This window comes from Necator americanus, chromosome IV (genome assembly GCF_031761385.1).
Source record: "Necator americanus strain Aroian chromosome IV, whole genome shotgun sequence".
NCBI lineage: Eukaryota > Metazoa > Nematoda > Chromadorea > Rhabditida > Ancylostomatidae > Necator > Necator americanus.
The window spans coordinates 11,751,981-11,772,995 of record NC_087374.1 but is presented as its reverse complement, the minus strand read 5'-3'; the positions used below and the strand labels follow the sequence as shown (position 1 = coordinate 11,772,995).

Below are 21,015 nucleotides of genomic sequence, written 5' to 3'. Positions count from 1 at the left end.
AATAGAAATGGAAAAACTCCATGACACATTACGGACGTTTCCTTAACTCTGTTAAGATAAGATAAACTTAATATTAATAAAGTAGCGCAGACAATTTTCGAAAATTATACAAAATGAAAGGAAGTGACGAACGTGAGGGAATTAGAAAAGTACATAAAATTTTACGGACTTCTGCAGCTGTTCAGTTCTTTTCTATGCTTGTTTCTGGAAGAAATCCGAATCTTATAAATTAATGGTGTTTTTTATTTTGAAATAAATGAAAATAAATGATGAATGAAATGTTTTTTAACATAAAAATTGAGTCCTCTCGTATTCTTGATCTAGTAGTGTACTGTCGTTTATTTTTGAAAAAAGAAGTAGCTGAGGACCTAGGTAGGTAGTTTGAAGGTATGCCTGCACAACGACGTGAAATTGCTTGACGTCCTTAGATTTTCCATAATGCTTCAAAATCCAACAGAGCCCAATCTTTTTTTCTGCTCTTCCTCTTCATTGATATTGACTTAATGGTCATGAGTTGGAGTTGAGACTGTAAAAAGTGAGCCAAACCCCCCAAAATCTAGTGGATTTTAGTATCGGCCTCAATTTCCACTTCGTCTTAATTCTATCACTGTAACATCAATCTCTGCAGCAGGTTTTTGGTAACAAAATTCAAACATCTTCGTCATTTACTCGAAATAAAAACCACTTAAAATTTTTGAATTATTCACAACGATTACGATATGGTCTGTTATTTGCTTGAAAAAAGTGAGTATAGAATTTTTGAAAGAAAACGCTATTGAAAACGAATTCTTTCAAGTGATCTTCCATAAAGTGGTGCACTATTTTGCGGATTTTGCAGAATTCTTCGCAGAGTGGCTTATAAATTTAGGAATTTATATATAGCTGTGAGAAACAGACAGTGATTTGACGAAGTTCCTCGTTAATTCTACTCCCGTAACTTTCGCCGAGTGTGGGAGCTTTCTAAGCACAGTACTGTCTGTCCACTATTAGCTATTTCTAGACATATTTCTATTACTGACTTTGATTGTAAATACATCTCTCTTATTCAGCGTACATACCGCTTGTTTCTGATTACTTCTATTCAATAATTAAACAACTTTTTGTATTCGTTCCAACTATTAACTAATACCAACCATTTTTTGTTTCAAAAAATCTTTATGCTTACGAATACTCGCAAAATACCTCTACATTCCTAGAAAGTTTGAGAGGGCCATAAATTCTGTTATAGAAGAATTTCCAAGAACAGTCTGCCCAGAATAATTGCACTTTTATCCCCTCGGCTCTGTCTGAGCCTGATGTCCTTTAACGTGTTATCTTGGACTTGCATCAGATTCTAAAGAAAAACAGCGGAAAAAACTACTATCGCTATGCTCCCGGATCGCCCGGAATTCTCTATTTTCCCTTTAGGGACGATTGAAAGATGCATTCGGTTGATACGTGACCATTGCATGACTAATTAATTGAAAATTTTCCAACCCTTTGGTGCTTCTATTACATACTGAAAAACTACCACAAAGTCAACCAAGTGTTCGTTTCGTCAAGTGACTCTTTTTTCATTTCTGCAATATCTGCTTTCACTTCCTTGTCATTCTGTCGAATGCAGGAAATAAAAGCATGTCTTCTGGGACAACGGATTAAAATTTCCAACTGATTCTCGCTTTTAAGGTCTTCAAGTTCTCAAATGCTCGCTTAAACTAGAGAATTCTCCCTGGGAAATCAGGATTTGTAGTGGAGAAACTTCCACAATTGTCCTAAATCCCTGCTCGGCAAAAACTATCGGGAAGCCGATCAAAATTTTTCAAATTCGTCAACTTCGAAATATCCTACGCAGGCATGATAATTAGCAAACAATTCATTCTCTAAGAAGCTTAACGGCGCATAATTTAGAGGGAATCAAGGATTTAACACTAAAAGTGAGACTTTGAGTGGAGTTCGTTACGTGATGTTCCATAATCCTAACAGCTCACTTTCCTTTTCTTTTTTCTAGAGGGCTGCTTTTTCCAGCAGCAACGGCATTTCTTGATTGATCCCTTGTAGACACTATGATATTTTATCCCAGCTACATATTTGAAAGGGATAAATGACACAAAATGAAAGAGCTAAAATAAATTGGAACAGACTTAAAAATAATAGGTGCTAAAAAATTGGTACTAAAATTAAAGCAATCAAGAATGGATGAGGATGAATTAAATGAAGCAATAAAACTGTATTAATAAATAGAAAATCTCTATAAAATTTTATTGAATCATTTTTAGCATCCTAGGTGTAGTGCTCTTCCTTTTCCTTGTCACCACGATAACAAAGTGACGCTCCTTTTTACTTTGTGATTCTTTCTTTCCTCCTTCACTTGAGCTGTTTTCAGCTTTTTCTTACTCTTTGGATGCTTTCGTACATTTGTTGAAATTCTTCTGGAACTATTTGAAATTTGAGTAAGTAGTATTCAATTTGTTATTCTCATACAATGAGTTGAGGGAGCCAGCCGATAATCAACTCAGAGCTTTTATACTCCCAAGCAAGTCTGGTACCAATTTATCGACCTCGGAGTTTTGAAAGTCTCGGCCTCATGGTTTCGAACCATCGACCGTGCGGCCACAGCGGACCTCTAACCGACTGTGCCACACCCACCCTAGTCATTCCATAGGCGAACACGCATTCAAACACCTCAACGATTACGATCCACAGTAAAACGCGTTGGCGCATCCCCAGTGGATTCATGCGCCAGTGATTTTATTCCTTTTTTGTTATTCTTACTTTCCCTGTGCTCAAGCCTACGTCACTATTTAATTTTATAAGAGAGGGTGAATGTTGTCAACTCATTCATTTGGGGACCATTCTATCCCACAAACACCATTTCCCCCACGTGCAATCTTTCGTTTAAGCCACCTATTCATTGCTGAAGGCTCAGAACTTCCGTTTTTCGACTTCGCAACTGGACAAGCTGACAGTTGTTAGCCGGCAATTCAAAAGTGTTATCTGATGCTTCTGAACAATTTTCGTCTTTCCTCGTTTTTTTCTTTCTGTTACGGCTCACCAGAGGTTTTAGAAGGTCTTGTTTAAAAGGACTGTAACGCAGTAGACTCACTGGAACAATTTCACTTCCTCCAAGTCTTCAACCACAGACAGCATTTCCCATTCTCATTCTGTTTCACTACACTTCGTTCATCATTTTCCAATACAGATCAACTAATTTATTTTTACCACAGTAAATATAGAAGCAACTACGTCAAATTTTTGAGACAGAACTATTTCGCTCTTTATTAATTATTCATATTTCCTAGTGATCTTCTCTGTTGCAAGCAGAAGAAGCTCCTTACTGTTAGGAGATTTCTTCACATCCGCATGATCGATGGCTCGATCCGCCTAGGCAAGCTAAGACGCCTAGGCACGGTCTGGAAAGACCGTGCTAGAGTTGTCTGGAAAGATAAGAACAACGGACATCAGACTATTTTGTGTTTAGTACATCGTTTGAGCCTTGGCAATCATAGTTATAGAGGTAGCACATGCAAACACAAGCCTCTGCAATCTTAAAGGAAGCATGTCGCGAGATTGAAACAGTACGGAAATCCCAGGGAAAACGCAGAGTTTAGGTTGTAAATCACGGAAACTAGCGTGGCTTCTTCTTATTCCAATCGTCATGAAAAAAAAAACGCATGGAAGACCGGGTTCTTTCCTACAGAATCATTTACAACGCGCCACCTTTGTGCACATGCGGCATCCATGTGCTAGTGGTCGAAGATCAATGAGGTCTCCTGTTACTAGCGTATTCAAATAAAACCAATGAATAGCTTGTTGAGGGGCTGGAAAGTGTAGAAAGGGTAGCACGTTCTAACGCACTTCGTAGGACCAAGAGCGGTTCCCACGCCATTTTTTGGGTTGTTCAGGCGAAGCTGGGCGGAGTTACACCCATTTCCGTAATCATACAGCAGCCTGAAATCTACGTTTCCCTTCGAATTTCCGTAGTGCATCCGATTCGTGATACGCTACCTTTAAATTGAAGTCAGACGCATTGACAGACACCAAAATGAGTTATAAGCCCCAATCACTTTTTCATATGCTTTCTTCTGTTTCGAAGAAGGTCTCAAGAAAACTTTGCTCAAACCATCGACTGCTAGATTCTACGCTCATACAAAGTGGTTGTGAGTTTCGCTTCGTTGGACTCATTGTCTTCTCTCGGCGTGCAATTAACTTCCCGCCTGGGGTCTAGGGAGCATCCACATCGGCATCCATACCACCTAACCTCGTTACTTAATCTGCAATCTAAATTAGTCTGATGCTCGCAATTATCTTCAGCTGCGGAAGGAGTTTTGCATAGTCGGAGTGTTGGTTTCCACAAATTGTAGAGCTCTTCCTTAATTTTTTAAAGTTTTTTTTGTTCATTTCTTCTGATGACGACTGTGGTATCTAACCGCAATTTTCTCCTTTCCAAATTCCAACCAGAATTCTGAATGGCCTTTCCAAATCTTATCCTTGCTGAAGAAGCTGCATATTTGCATATGTCCGTCAACTCATATTTATGTAAATAATTGCATTTGATTCCCTTCCCGACGGATAAAAAGCAGGATATCACGGAAATGACCATTTCAGGATTTTTAAAGTAATAAGATTGCAGGTGTAGGTTAGGAATTTGCCCGGAATTACGCCCACTTCCCCTTAACCATCCTGAAAAACGCCCCATGGGAAAAGGCATTCTTTATCAAACTCTCCTATGAGGCTTCTAACAATGTCTCACGTTTGCGAGCGTGCTGCGTGACGCGCTGCGCGTCTGCGATCGGGCGGACTATCACTGGACTGCCGACGCTGTCTTCCCTGCTCGCTAGAAGACTTGTTCCTGAAAAGCGATCTTTTCTCACTTCGTTTGTTAAGGACAATAAGGGGAGCTGAACATGATCGCGTTCCTACTCATAACACTCCTAACCCTAATTTTTCGGGATCCAAACATCGTCAATTTCGTGCTGTGCTGCCTTTGAAAGCAGTGTTTCACGAATTATGAGATGCACTGCGGTGATTGTCAAGCATATGGTTGATTTTACAAAAATCTAACGTGAGATTTCCGGAAACCCAAAATATGGGTGCATAGTTTTTAATGGAGCTGACAAGCTATACGCACATAGAGAAGTTGAACGAGGAATACTGTACTTTCTACAAGGTGATTTCAACGTCTTATTGATGACTTCAACACAAAGATTGGATTGATGCCAAACCACTCGTCCAACCAACCACTCTGCCTTTGGTATTGGCAGTTTTGTCAGCTACGGCGGACGTGTTTTTTATAATAATAAATGGTTCTAAATTTCATGTAAACATGCATCTTGATTCTTATTTTGGCGCACACCATACATTCCCACTTCATTCCTAACTTTTTCGTGTATGTTCTCTGGAGCTTCTTCCATATGGCTCATTCCCAGGAAACACATTCGTCTAGATTCAATCTGATCAAACAGAAAAACAGGAGATTTCCAAGCTAACCCTGATATTTTTTATTTTTATTGAATCACACACTTATTCGATTCGTTTACCTCAGCCTTTTTTTGTTTCTTTTTAGTAGTTCGTTTCTAGAAATACTGTCAAATGCAGTTTTTTTTTTGAGAGATCTAACTGTTAAATAATTTATGAAGCCCTCTTACATAACAAGTTACGTAATAGTAGAGAAAATAATAAAACATTTATTGAGTTAACGCTAAAAGTGTCACGTTTCCAAGTAAAGAAGACTGATAGAAAATTGGATGATTTAGTTCTCTTAAAAAGTACTGCCTCTAAGAAATCCTCACTTTTTTCGTGACGAATCCACAAAATTTCGTAATTTTCCTTCTTGTCCTCGAAGCAGGTGCTGTGAAAATATCTTCCTTATGTATTTTTTCCGTTCGCACGGCGATATTGCGGCCATCTTGTGCTCATGTCGATGATATGAAGTTGAGGCGTAGTCAGAATACCAACTAGTCAGCGCTGAAGCAACGCAATGGCTGCGATGCAGCGAATGAGAAAGCATAAATTGCGGAAAAGAATCTCAACCAGATCAAATTTCAAGGATTAAAATGTGTTGCAGAACCAGTTGCTCGTTTCTTCCGTTCATTGCGGATGCATTTTCTCTACGATTTACTTCTTTCCCTTTTATTTTCTTGGAAATTGTTCTCCCTTGCCAAAGAGCGCCTATTATCTCCTGTTTATAAAAAGTCCTTAAATAGGTATTACTTCCAGGAAAAAAAAACATAGCTTTCTGATGTGTTACCTCTTCTTCCTTCAGGGATATGAATTAAAAAGCCAAAAGTGTGCACTTTTCCGTTATAATAAGGTCAGGCGCAGAATTCTATTTAACTCGACCGTTGCGGCATATAATGGTGATAGTGCGTCAGGCGTTGCTGACACGTTTCCACAGTAATCCGTCATCTTTTCTTTTCGAGAAATGTCCATCTCTTCTTCGCTTTTATGTACACGCACACGGATTTTTCCATGCCGTTCAATCAGACGGTGACAACAAAAAATTCGGCAAGGTCTTGGAACTCACAGAAGGTTGTAGTTCTGAAAAAAACAGGTTAGGTCATTGAGTTTGCTCATTATAGACGCTTAAAAGGGGAGCAATTTGGATCCAAGTTTATTCATTTCTGAGGGGTTCTGTTTGTGATATCATTGTTGGACTCAGAAACAACAGAAAAAAATCGTTTACTCACTAAATGTTTGTATGTATTCAACATAAAGCTTCATTTTACGAGTTCGTATTGAAGGGGTTACTGTGCTTTTCTGTAGGAGCGACAGGAGTGGGAAGTGGCTTCTCGGCCGTACAATCTAGAAGAAAAGCTTTGTTCTAAGGACTTTTTTAGAATAGAATTTCACATCAGGATGTTGATCGATGGAAATCTGTCATTTTTATGATCTAGCGAAGTGTTCAGAAATCCTTTTAGGAAAAATTTCCAAGCTTTCGAGCAGTACTTCTATGTAGAGTGAGGTTCTTAGTTATTTTTTTCAGAATTCTATCAATGCCATGATTAATGACATAACGACAATACGACCCACCGATGGGACCTGCGTATTTGGTCGTATGTGAAACTACTGACGTAATTACGGATTTAATCCTATCCATACAGTATTTTACGAAGAAAAGACGAAAACTGTCAAAAACAAGAGAATAGCCAGTAGAAAAGTGTTACCTTTAGTGACAAAGGTTAGGCGTATTCGGAAGGTCAAAAATGATCTGGGTCCATAACCAAGGAGAATTTTTAAAAGAAGCTTACCATCACCAGTGTGTTAGGTGAGTTTTACCGTTGATACTTCTGTGAAAGACCCCTTTTCCCCCTTGTATGCAATAATTTTCCACAGGTTCCGATGATTTTGTTGTCAAATCATAGGAATACGAATGCGTGCTAACAATTTTCGTAGCTGAAATAGAATTCTATTCGATCACAACTACGAAAATTTGTATCTCGTCATGCCGTGAAATCGTGAATTTAATATTTGTTTTCATATTACGCACCTGTGAATGATTGATAGGTTGTTTATTGTGTGAGTAGCATAGCGGTTGATGTGGGCGACTTTGAATTTTTAATGGTTTGCATATGTGTGTGCTGTGGTTACCCTTCTACTCTTTCTCCTTTTTCCCGTTTTTTTTCTTCTTCTATAAGATGCCTGTGACTGTCTGTCTGAAGTTAGGAAAATCTTCTCAAAAAAGGTTTGCACGTGAGTCACGGATGTTATGATCTTCGATACAATATAAATGCTTGTCATTCCCTATTTTTTGAGTTAAAGACTCAAAATACTCCGTTCTTATCATTATTATCTATTTACTTTCTAAAACTGCAAGTAAACCCTCAATTTCTTTTTCACATTGCGCCATTAGCAAGTGCAGGGAATTATCGCCCTTGGCTTCTCAAGCAGATTGGACCATCAATCTTTCCTCTTTCGGATGGGAAAGAGGATGTGTTGGGGAAACAAATTGGTGGGATACATATGATGAGACAACACTTCTGAATCCTGATCGAGAACATTCTAGGTCCTCTTCCCGATGGCGCACAACCCACCTTTTGCTGATGGTGACAAATCATAATATCCTAGAACTACGCACACTCTAATGTTCTGCCTCTCTACGCACACTTGTGTATACTAATGATGAATTCAAAGGATCTTCTAGTACAATTCATACATCCACGCAGGAGATCGAAAATATCAAAAATTCGAATAGCACTCAGAACTCCAGTCTGATAAAAATACATTCTCTCCATTTTTGCTTTTTCTTAAGCAGGGAAGAGAAAAGAAAAATTACTGAGCCACTACGGTCACATATACGCTTGTGCAGTGATAAATGTTCCTGTTTTGGAAGCTTAAACTCTAATCTAGTAAAGGACAAACATTATACCATTAATTTCTAAGAAATTTGGTTCCTTTCTAAACTCAGATGCTTTAGTAACTGTGTATGTTATGGTTGTTAGGGAAGTATATACAGGATTATAATATATCTTACTTCACAGTAAAAGAAAAGGCAAATGTTTATTATTAAATGTTTGTCAAACACAAACATTATACTAGGTATAACCAACGTCAGCATGTTACATGTTTCTAGCCTTGGTATAAATGACTTACCTGATTCAATCGACGAGCTGGTATCATTGTCTGATGCAGCCCCGTATCTTCGCCGAGGTGTGTCATCCTTGAACGCAGCTCTGCTCGACGTTCTCGACTACAGAAAGAACTCGTACAGAATCCATCCATTCTTCACTAATGAATACCCTGTTGGAAATGGCGTCTCGCTTGAACTGCCTATCAACACCGAGTGACCCGATCACCTTAGGTGGACAGTGACCAGAGGTTCAGCGTAGCGAAACGGAGAGTTGCTACCAAAGATTCCACGCTTCTTCGAGATGTTTGACCTATTTGATTTAGGGTTTGACACTGCGCTAAACAGCAGCAGTTTCTCTGGGTTACTTCCGTGCGAGTTATATAGCTGGTGCATGCCCAGAGCGCATACTCAAATACCTGTCTGCATTTAGTATAAGCTGGTATACGCAGGGCCACCGCGAGAAGGTGGCAGTCAGACTCGTATACGCGGTCCCCTAGGCGTAGTAAATATCGAAGATAAATGGTTGTGTGTGAATTTGTTAGAAAAGACAAGAATAACTACGGTAAATAAAGAAAATATCCATGTCTTACTATGGAAACAAGAGCAACTTCTAGAATGTACTGCAATAGGATAGTACATTTTTTGCCGTGTCTATAACGTTCCAAGAAGTGTTAACTTTATATCTACTCGATCTATTTTGGTATTGTTTTTTTTTTGCAAACAAGAAGTTCTTCATGCAAAAAGAGAACAAATGGATACTTGGCTTATTTCTTCGCTGTTTCATGCCAACCATTGGGTGTTAATTACGCTGCAATTACACATAGAGAGACACTGCCTTTCGAAAACGCAGCTTTTGTCTTGAACAAATGCACAGAAGATTTTTTTCATTGCCTATTTGATGAGAAGTGTTGGGTTACTTGTTCCACTAATCAAAATTAAGTCTTCGTGTGGTATGTATCTGCTAACACGTTAACATTTGAACGCAGCACATCACCAAATTGGCGATTTTGGGATCTCGTGTAGATAGGGTAGGAGGTGTGCATCGTATCGTATATATGGTACTACGGCGATCGATCCTTCCTAGTGATGAAAAAAAAGTGCAGCAGCGCAAGAAAAGTGTCTTCTGTGATGCCGTGTCCGCGGCGATACAACTGATTACGGGTAATAGAAGGATGACAATCCGTAACTTGCCTGCGACTGTGCGGGTGAGGTTGCGTTCACTGATTATTTGAGGTACGTTAGTCAGATTGAGAACCGAACGGGTCCATAATTCCGCGGGTTCACGACGTATCTGTTCGCGTTCTCGTAAGTAGCAGCGTCGAAGAGGTATGGGGTGCAACTAATGCTGTTTCATACACCTACCTCTGCACTAATAAGGGGACTGGAATACGATTAAAATCATAACTACATCCACACCTATCTATTCTTAAGAAGATCACAACAACAACACAACACCGCGGTACAGTCTAACTGTTACCGATAGCCTTGCTCTGAAACTATCCTCGAAACTATCCTCTGAAACTATCCTCCTCCATGAATGCCCTACACCTTTCAATAATGATGCTTTTACATGACAAAATTTTAGATGGATGTAATTAGCAGTTTTGCTACCTTCTCTTCTTTAACGTATCTAATAATGTTTAAAAAATAAAACTAAAATAATAGTACGCTACTTAACAAAATGTTACTTTCAACCATATGTCAAGGTAAAGGTCAAAGTCTTTTTTAGATGAGAGTGATAAAGGTTAATGTTTTCGTTGACATGTCTTAGAATATTGTGCGGACAAGTCTTCTACACTTGTAACTTGCTGCTGCGGGACTCACGTTTTTACTAAGCGAGGTTAGAGACTATATGTATGTGTGTTTATTTATTTAATTTCTCCCTCGATTATATTATACATACAACTGTCGAAGGAAGTGAATACTTGTGGCGTGTGCCAACTTGAATTGCACATACATACTTAGAATAACGTTGGATATAATAACTTGATGCTCGGTAGCTAATGTAAAAGAAGAAGACGTCGACTGGACTTGCTTCATTTGTTTATAGCAGACATGATTTGATAAACTGCCCAACCGCAATATTTTGTCATCTCTTGGGAAGAAAGTATCGACCACCTGCTCATGTTACAATATGTAATATCGATTACAACAATTCATTGTTACTTATTGCAAATTAACGCTTGGCGAAATAGAAATGAATGATGATAACAAACGAATGACAACAAACATAATGACAAAAGAAAGACACAGTAATGACAGCAATTCCTCAGTCGATCTTATCGACAAACTGGCATATTTCTGCCTTCGTTTTCTATCAATGAGCCTACGTAGTTTTTAGACGGAACTTTTATTTGTTTTTTGATGTTCTGGAATTTTGTCCCCTTCTCGCCTTCAGAGCTCTGAATAAAGGTTCCTTGAAAAACAATCTCACATTTGAGTGAGTCTCAAGTTCGACCTTTGAATCTTGGCACTGTATCTGCATTGTGTGCATTGCATCGATCCATGCTGTAACGCAAACCTCTTTTGTATTGCTTATATATATATATATATACATATATATATATATATATATATATATAATTCTACAACACAAGCCGAAATGGACACTTGAGTAGGTAATATCAATAGAAAAAGTTCACGAGGGAAAAACCTAAGGACAATTGGCTGCCGTTTCTCAATGTACAAGCACATTTGTACAATGGAAATTGGAAAACCGATACCGAAACCGAGCAGTAAAACCATTCTAAATCATTACCATTCGGCAGATCCCTAGAAAACCAAAAAATCATTCATTAAAAATCTGTTTAGGAGAATTGCAACGGTTTTTCTGCAGCTAAGGGTGCACTGCCTCCATAAACATGGCTAACTACATTGCTCAGCCTAATGAGTATCCAGAAAAGGTTCCATATTCTAGACGGGACATTTATCAGAGCCCCAGTGCTACAGGGTAGAACAGACCAAGATCTCCTGCCTTCCTTTAATTTCAGATAGTATGAGCAAAGAGATGCGAACAAGCTTGCGTCAGGCGGGTCTGCAAAACTTAGTGGTAGACACACTACTTCTACCACTGGATTTGAAGAAGCAACTTGGACAAATCCTGCGACAACTAGGTTGGACCAACGTTATGCCGACTATCGGTCTGTGAAACGCCAGTCTCCAGTGGTAAGGGATCATTAGATGCTCGCAACCAAGTAAGTGCCTACAGAGGAGGCTTTCGGTAGCTCAGAGACGGGATATCTTAGGCTAGCTGTGATCATCAAAGGAAGGTATCACCCCATTAATCAGGGGTGGCATGGATTTTCGATGACCGAAGACTATACGGTGTTGTAGACTGCAGAAACGGATGGGATCTCGCTCATTCCTTCCTAATCGCGGTAAAAAAAATGGCCCGGAAGATGCGGCGTGCTCCAATAGAAATTCGAGCGTTCCGGGAGCTGTTTTCAACGACGAGTACATCACCGTATTGGTTTGCGGCTCCGAAACAGAATAAAATCGGACATTTTCTAGTGTAAAGTGGGACTAAGTTTTTTTTCTCTTTCGAACAACCATTTATATCCCATCTTTTTCTTAATCTTCTTCTCTTCTTTCTCTTCCTTTCAAAACTGTCTCTCCTAAAGGAGCTTCTTTGACGGAATCCGATGTGGTGCGTTTGTCAAAATGCGAATCATTCAGTCAAGTACGGAACTCTCTGAAACAACGGTGCACTACGACACATTTAAAACCTTTTTCACCACCTCACGCTTTCATTGAATTTTGAATTTGATTTCTTTGTGGTTTGTGGCCAAACTTGAATTCATCATGCAACAACTATTCGAATTTCGTGCTGCGACAGCATTTATACGGTTTCTCTGAAATCCAGCAATATCGGGTCTTACAAAATATGTTAGTTTGTTGTTAGTTGATAGTTCTTTTCCCTTAATTTTTTCGAGACTTAAAGTTTTCGATCTGCTTGACTTACGGGAAAAATCACACTATTGTTTTCTATTTCTGGCATTTCGTGTGTAATCGTTTGATATATCTCTATACGTAAACGATTGATACTCGTACAGAAGCAGTACCAGAGATAGCGTGCATCCGCATGCAGCGCAATGCTCTACTGATGCCGCTAACTGCGACGCAGCGCAATTATCGTTCGCCGTTGCCAGTCCCTTTCCCTTAGGATAAGTTGTGGCGGGAGCGGTGGGTACCTGACGATATGCACGCGCCCGTCTCCCATATTTATTTTTTGAATAATTTTTCGCTAATGACGCCTAAGCAACGAACTTGAACCGCATAGTTCATTATCGGGTGCCTCCCTCGGATCGCACACCGAGAATAATTGGTTACAAAATCACTCTTGTTTTGTTTTTTTTTTTGTGGAGACAACGTCCTACTTCATACTGCACTATGCGAATAGGTCTTTTCGCCGAAGTGCCTTTTTTGAATTAAAGAACTAGGTGTTATTGTATCTACAATCATATTATGCACTCCTAACATCGTCAATGTGGGAAATTTTGAATGGTTTTCTTCAATACGTCTTCATCGTCTACTGTGAGCACAATTTATTTTGTCATTTTCCCTAGACGCAATTATCACTGAAGGCTTGTGCTCATGAATAATATACTCAGCCGTGTGACGTTATGCATCCTGTCGCAACTCATTTTGACTGCAACGAAGTAAGGAATTTTTTGATTAAGGTGATTATTTGATTTTTTGATTATTATTTGAAAACCCCTTTTCAAACTCTTCAGTCTCATCTTGCGACTGTAGAAAATTGAAAAGTGCAATTTTTCTGGTCTTCCTACACTAGCCACGACAATATATACCATATATACCGAAAAAAAAACGCGAGTGCGCGTTTTTTTTCGTTTCTTCCCGTAGTTTGATTCATTTTGCTCGTACATGTAAAAAATAATGAATTCGTGATGATGAGATCTATCTATCTAACTTATTTTGAACTTCAAAAAACTTTTAATAAAAACACTTATTTTAATTACCAGCGGCTACAAACTAATGGACCAAACCCTGAGATAAATAACTGCTCCTTGAGGATATACATATGACATTTAGTGCACATAAAATGCAGGATAAGTGAAGTTATAATTAAATATATAGAATGATGAAGTTAATTTAAAGTTAAAGTTTGAAGTTTATAGTTTTGAGTTTTAGTTATATAGAATGCTACAGAGGAAAATGAGTCAAGATACGGAAAAAAACGGAGAAAAAACACAAATGCGCATTTTTCATTTTCTTATGAAAAAATTGCCGTGGCTACTGTATGTGGGTGATCAACCTTTGCAAAACACACTAATCTAAAGGCTTTGCGCTCAGGTATGAGGTTTTTCTTCTAATTAAGCTATGTGTCGTTTCTGATTGATTTTTTTGGAATTCTTTTGGGATCACGGTTTTTCTATAGTACTGCCATAATGGTCCTCATCCAAAATTGACTGCTGAGACAACTACCTATCCTTCACTTAATACTTGTGAAGACTGAGAAGGCAGCTAATAGCTCTGAGCTTCTCCACTGAATAAGACAACTTTTCTACTGCCACTACATAGCTTGCAGAAAACCAACAGTCAACAATGGAAACAATTTTAAAAAAACCCATTTTTTCGTATTATATGTAGATTGTGATATTTTCCTCTCTTCTGTCTCACATATGAGAATGCACAACGCTTTAGAATTCCAGAAGGGTGATGTTGAACAGAAGTGTTCGCGAGACGTTGCTGAATTCGTCAATATTTTCATGTTTTCCCCTCATTTGTCAAGCCTATGCCGTTAGGTCGTTGATTTTGTTTCTTTTCTGTGCTTTTTCGATGTCACTCGATGTCATTGGACGTCGACAACCAGATGCGTTGCTCTAATTGTACAGCGAAATTATGGATTCCTCGAACAATTTATTACACAAACCACTAGCGCAGAGATTTAAACACTCAAGAATTTCTTCCTTTCTCCGAATTGTGCCCTGGAACATGGCTATCATACTAAATTAACTTGTATCTGTATTCCTATCCGCCGCCAACGCTCTTTTTTCCTTTTCATAATGATACCTAGAAAATTGGATACGCGTAGGAAGATTACGGCAAACTCGAATAGAGTAGATCTGAAGTGAGTGCTGGAAGAGCGAACGCTATCCAGATGATAAGTAGCACATGAAAAGAAGACACGACGCTTAGAAAAAAAATGTGATTTTCGAAGTTGCACTTTCTCGACGATTAATAAAGGGAATTTTAGACGGATCATACATAAGGAAGGATTTTTTGGATTGAAATCCTGATTGCATTTTTGGAACCTTTTTTTTCTCTCTTCTTGGTTATCTGCCTGAGAAACGAAAGTTTGTAGCACAGATTCCCTTTAATCTTCAAACTTTTTGAGTTTACTTGGTCTGATGATTCAGCTCAGGTCAGCTGATTTGGGTGCAGATATCATCTTATTAAAACTTTCATGTATTAGATACATACTTAAATAGAAATGTTCATTAAAATTTGTTACATTATAATTTATTTACCCCCGCAAGGTGCAAGGTTTTGACAGTGTCCAGACCTAAAAAAAGCTTCTGTTGTTTATTCCTGATAAGGATCCTTTCGTGTCCCTCTCCTTGAATCTTAGTTCATTGTGAACAACACCACAGGCACTCATCAGCGTTAGATGACTTTAGGAATTAAAAGCATCACCCCACGAATCTGAGGTGGTACGGATTTCAGGTGGGGTATTCGTATACGGGATAGTAGATTATGAAGAGGGGTGATTCCGTCCACTTCTTCCTAATTGCCCGGAAGATGCGGCGCGTGCACAAGGCTGGCGCGCTCCAATCGAACTCGTTTTAGAAAATAGCACCCCGGAACGCTGGAACCCGTATCGTCAGGACCGTCTTTCACGACAGTTAGGAAGAAATGAACGAAATCATTCTTCTCTCCATAATCTACGATCCCGTATACCAATACTCCATCGGAAATCCGTACCACCCCAGATTCGTGGGGTGATGCCTTTAAAGTTGACCTCAATATTGCTTTGCGTTATGTCTAAACTAATGTCTAATTGTTCTCGAAATTTCGTATTCGGATTTCGTTGTTATAAGTCCGAATCAATTCTGATCTAAATGGTAGGAGCAAGAGCAGACCAAAGTGATTGTGAGAGGCAAAGGTCCCGCTGTTTTTTTTCCTAAAATATCCTCACAAAGACATTTCGCTTCTCACAAAATATCTATAATAAGATCATATCCTTCTTCTAATAACATCATATCTCCAAAAAGAAAACATCTACTTCTTTGCCATTGTTTCTGTTGAAGTTTCAGCTTCTAGTGATTATTCCGACGTGTATGCTTACATCATTATTTTATATACCATAGTTCGTTTCAAGTAATGTTATTACGCCCCATTTCTCTTCTAATTCTTTAGTTAGCTTAAGTAAAACAAACTACCTAATTCTCCCAATCTCGGGGGACTGAGGAAGTTATTCTTGTTGAGGTAGAAGGTTAAATACATCCATAGAAATGGTGCCTTCATTTCACTGCATGGCTAGTCTACACATACTACCAAGAGCAAGGTTAGAAGAAGTAATGAGAAAAGTTGTTAGTGGAAGTGATTGCAGAAAGGCGAAAGAGGCAAGCACTTGACAAACGTTTTCGTCGTTCCGCTCGGGAATACAAAGTCCACTGATGGGGCAGAAATTCAGACTCAACTGATACACTTACCTGGCTTTCCCAAGCATGTTTTGTAACAAGCAGAGTTAGCTGGTGACCTTGCCAATTACATTACTTTTACATTACAGCTATTGTAGGTTGCAGAATTTGAGAATATGTGATCTTATCGTTCATTATTCCTCATCTACATTCAAAAAACTGAAAACTTGCGAGGATACATATGAATTTACATATTCATACTTAAAGGCCTTGGAGTGCCTTTATACTTAAAGGCATCACCCCACGAAACTGGTGTGGTGCGGGTTTCAAGTTGGTAATGTCTATACGGGGTGCTAGATTATGAGGAGAAAGGTGATTCCGTCCATTTCTTCCTAATTGCCGTGAAAAAAACGACTTCGAAGATGCGGCGCGTGGGCTGGCGTGCTCCAATCGAACTCGTTGTAGAAAGCGGCGCGCCGGAACGCTCGAAGCCGTATCTTCCGGGCCGTTTTCTGCGGCAATTAGGAAGAAATTGACGGGATCACCCTCCTAAATAATCCATAATCTACGATCCCGTATACGAATACTCCACCTGAAATCCGTACCACCTCAGATTCGTGGGGTGATGCCTTTAACAACAATTGAAGCAACTGGACAGCTTACCGCTACAACGTTTTTCGAGCGATTGGAATTTAGGGTAGAATTAAACGGGACGCGTTTGTAAGGTCAATGTAATTTGAGCAAGATTGAAAGTTTGAAAGAAAATTATGAAGTTCTTAGCTGAAGCCAATTCACCAGGCAGATTATTATGCAGTGCTACGTCCGAGCGTCTGTTTTTTTTAGAAGACGCAGTTCAGAGAAGTTATAACAAAACGGCGAAAAAAAAGACAAGTTCACACATTGATGCGCAGATTCGTCACATTCCACCGCTAGGATTGTATACACTGTTGTGTTTTTTCCTTTTCACTCTCGGTGTAAATAAGAAGATGAGTGGTCACATGAATGTCTAGGAATTGACTGGTTTTGTCGTTATTTCATGGTTATCAGGCCAGCCGCAAACCGGGATCAGAACAAGAGTCGATAGCTTTTGAATGTTCAACTAACATTATCGATAGCTCTAGAGCTTTGACAAGAAGTATGTCACATTTCAAAATTCTGCTCTTAGAGGCTTCTTCCTCTTTTTTCGAGTACATAAAGAAGGAAAAGGGTCGAAATGATGGTGAAGCATCGTTGTTTTTCTACTCTGTTCAATGTCGGCTGACTTGTAAAGAATCACTCCATAGGGACTTGACTAACTAAAAATTCGTTGCAGCGCCAAGTGTTTGTTCTTCATTTTTTCTCAGCGCGTCACAGACGGTGAATTTGTCAAAATTCTGTGATGTTTCTTCCTGAGGATTATTCACCACATGGTAGCTGTAGAGCAAGCTATTCACATTATTCTCAATACTTCGTTTCTAAGGGTCATTTCTTGACGACCTCAGTAGCTCTGTTGATTTGTATCATGTGAGTACTACTGGTAATATTGTGTTGAGTAAACATCACTCTCTTTTATTTTGGAGGATCAGCACAAAATCATTATTGAAAGACGGTTGATTACTCAGGAAACCGGGATATTTTCGCTTTTCCCCCTTCATATTGGCTCCTGTAATGAAATTAAATAATATTTTAACAAATTCCTCCAATCACCGCACGAATCCTGCCTCTCTATTTTGTTCCACAACGATTTTTCCCCCGAAGTTTTTCATTCGGGGGAAAAATAGCCTGATGAAAAGATTGCTAGGAATTGGGGTGGAACTCATTAACTCATTGAAACTCATTAACGTGTAGATAAAATGTAAAAATTGTAAAATTTCTGTAAAATTTAGAACCCTCCATGTCATTGCTTCTGCATAATAAGAAAGAATAAAGAAAGCTAATCTAGCAATAGAGGAACGTAAATAAATGGTCACATTTGCAACAACTTCCAGTTTTCTGTGCACCACGCATAAACTGATGTAAACGAAAAATTAGGTTTGTATTTATTGTAAGAAAAAAGAATCTGCTAAATTTCAAAGCTTTTGAGTCATCGCCTCGTAGAACCTAGTTAGATCATCTGTTTCTTTGGTTTTCTGCACCTCACGTCATCTTTTGTGAGCACGTCTCATGCTTGTAGAGGATCAATGATCGGTGGCTGATGTATCGTCACTCATTTTGTCAGAAGTTCCTCAGAGTAACCATACGATTACCATTCACACAGCGTCACTGATTTGAATACGCACTATTTTTTGGTGGATTTTTGTAAATAATTTTGTTAATTACTTTTCTACCTTCCAGCTTTCTAGCTTAGATCGGAGAAATGTCCAGGTCATTATTGTTATTTACGTAAATTTAGCTTCATTGTTTATGAATTGTCTTAGTAGAGGCTGTATTCCTCTGTTTGTTTTTATACACATCCGTTCATTCTGATTGCTTTCTTCATCGTTCAAATTTGCAATTTCATTAAATGTGAATGTCATTGTAGTAGTAAGGAGAACCTGTTACATCGTATTTCGTTAGGGCATTCAAATTCCATTTTTTCCACTTATTTTGTTCTTCTTCGACATTTACTCTTTTCGAAATGATCCAATTTGATCCGAAACTTTTTACACCTACAAACAATCTTTTGCATCTATTTTGGTGCTCGTCTAACTAGGAAGAGTGTTTTAAAATCCGCAATAGATAGAATTTAATTACGAAACCATGAAATAGAAGTCCACATGCACTTTTCGCAAGAGATTCGGTGTTCGCTGAACAGATGCACGAGCAAATTGGAATGGATCAAAAAAAAAAATACGGGCAGTAAACGATTATAACGAAGGAGAACGGGAACTGAATGGACGGTTTTGATCCATTAGAGACAATGTGAAAAGATATGGGGATCCTTCACCGAAAAGACAAGGTTGGGAATGTGAGATCTCAAATGTGATCGCAATCACTCTGATTTACTTCTAAATGTCAAGCAAAAGAATACGGTAGGACAGCTTTCACCCCTTCTTCGGAACTATCGCAAAAGTGCAAGATGACCCTGTGTCTCATTTTCTAACGCTTATTTGAAGTATGTTCGTTAGATTGCAAACGTAGGAAGACGATTCGATTGCTCGGGTGCTATCGCGTAACGGGTTGCATCGTAAGAGGACTCGGTGCAACCAGTAGCAATTCACACGCCTTTTCTGGATTAGTAGGGAAAACTGAGCATGATCGTAGTCATTTTCGCTAACTATGCTCCTCTTTTGTATGTCGGTGGAGAGATACCAACATCATCAAACTTCATGAAAATTACGCCGCAATTCCGGAAAGTTTTGAAAAATTAATTGCTTCCAAAAATTCAAAACATTCCCTTTTTGAATTAATTATTTGCTTGGGTGCGGCTAGCTGACGGATTCTATCTGCTCTTTATTCATTCATTCATTGCAAAGAATTCCAAAGTTCATTCACGAGGGCTTCGTCCTCATCTTTTCTCGTCATTTGGATTTCTTGTGAAATTATCGTATATAATTCATGGCTGTTTCGTCTCCCTATTACTTAGCAACAATTAGTGAGTCGTCTGCATGGAGTAATTAGTTCAGTGTCTTCCACTTACTCGTTCTCCTCTATCGAACTCAGTATTTCAAGATGAGGATCGAAGGAACCTCATTCTTTTGAGGGAGTCTTTTTTCATTTCTAGCGATCCTTTTGAAAGAGTGTGTCCGGTTTCAGGTCCATTAATCTCTTCACAGGTAAAGAATTGTTGATGCTTGTCCTAAACGCATATTTTGCCAACCAGTCTCAGCACCATGCCTCAGATAAGACCTATTTCGAATTAAATCCTTTGAAAAACAACAATCTGCCGATTAGCGAACTTTCCCTTGCTCTAATGATACTTGTTCAAATGAAAGAAAAAGAAAAGAAGAAAAAGAATTAAGTGAAGATATTTGAACAAAATATTTGAAATATTGTGATTTTAAGCATCGTTAAATTAAAAAACAGATAAAAGGGAGTTTTCGGCGTTTAGATTCCTGGTATTGAAAGGGTGGCATTCTGGGAACTCGTTATCTCGTTTTCCATTCTCTCTTCATTTCTTTCTCTGTGATTATTGATGGTAAATGAAAAAAAACATGAGAATTATTATACTTAAAAGGTCTCTTAAGCAAAAGACTTAATGTTTTTTTTTGCATTTTGTTTAGACCATTAAAAAGAAGTCCAAAAAAGAAAAAAATAAATAAAAGAAACAAAGAAGCCGAAGAGCTGAAGTCTTGTGCAAATATCTGTGCCTCTTTTTAAGTGTATTCGTCTGACTTGGACCTTCCCTCTACTAATTCATTATGGAACGCCATCAAGCCCTTCCATACCATCACCAGAACGCATGACGTTATTTCCTTCACATTAAAGCCAACATGAAACTGATTATCTTGTAACTAATTCTAGTTCCGCTTGCGTTACGCAGCACTCATTCATTTCACGGTAGCCCCCTCCTCCCACCTTTCTGTGCATGAGCCAACCGTTCTGATTGCATGAACGCGCATTTTTTCGATGGAGTTCCCGTGACAATAAAATCTTTCTTCTCGTTCTTTTTGTCTGATCTGATTTAGTTAGACGTTTTTTCTTACCTTATCGCTTAGGAACTAACATTTTTGTAATTTTTTTTTCTCTACACAGATCAATCTGAAGAGCTCTAACTGAATAACTTTCTAAAGATTTGTCTATTTGATGTTGTCTACAACTTAAAAGTAATGGGCAAAAATTTTGATGTTAAATTAATCCGCTTGAAAGAAAGAGCTAACGCCTTCATCTTCAAATCAGAATCGGTTGAGGTTTATGAACACGGCTCTTAACTACGGAATGACTTACCAGCCGCTGTATGTATCAGTT

At 38.6% G+C, this 21,015-nt stretch overlaps 1 protein-coding gene across 1 annotated transcript; it reads left to right on the top strand.

Annotated features, from left to right (window-relative positions):
* Nucleotides 1–8,531: 8,531 nt before the first annotated feature.
* RB195_000983 (uncharacterized protein) lies at nucleotides 8,532–8,762 on the top strand (the record flags this gene model as incomplete). Its single annotated transcript, XM_064197551.1, has 1 exon — nucleotides 8,532–8,762. The coding sequence occupies one exon, from the start codon at nucleotides 8,532–8,534 to the stop codon at nucleotides 8,760–8,762; it is 231 nt and encodes a 76-aa protein (XP_064053432.1).
* Nucleotides 8,763–21,015: the final 12,253 nt, after the last annotated feature.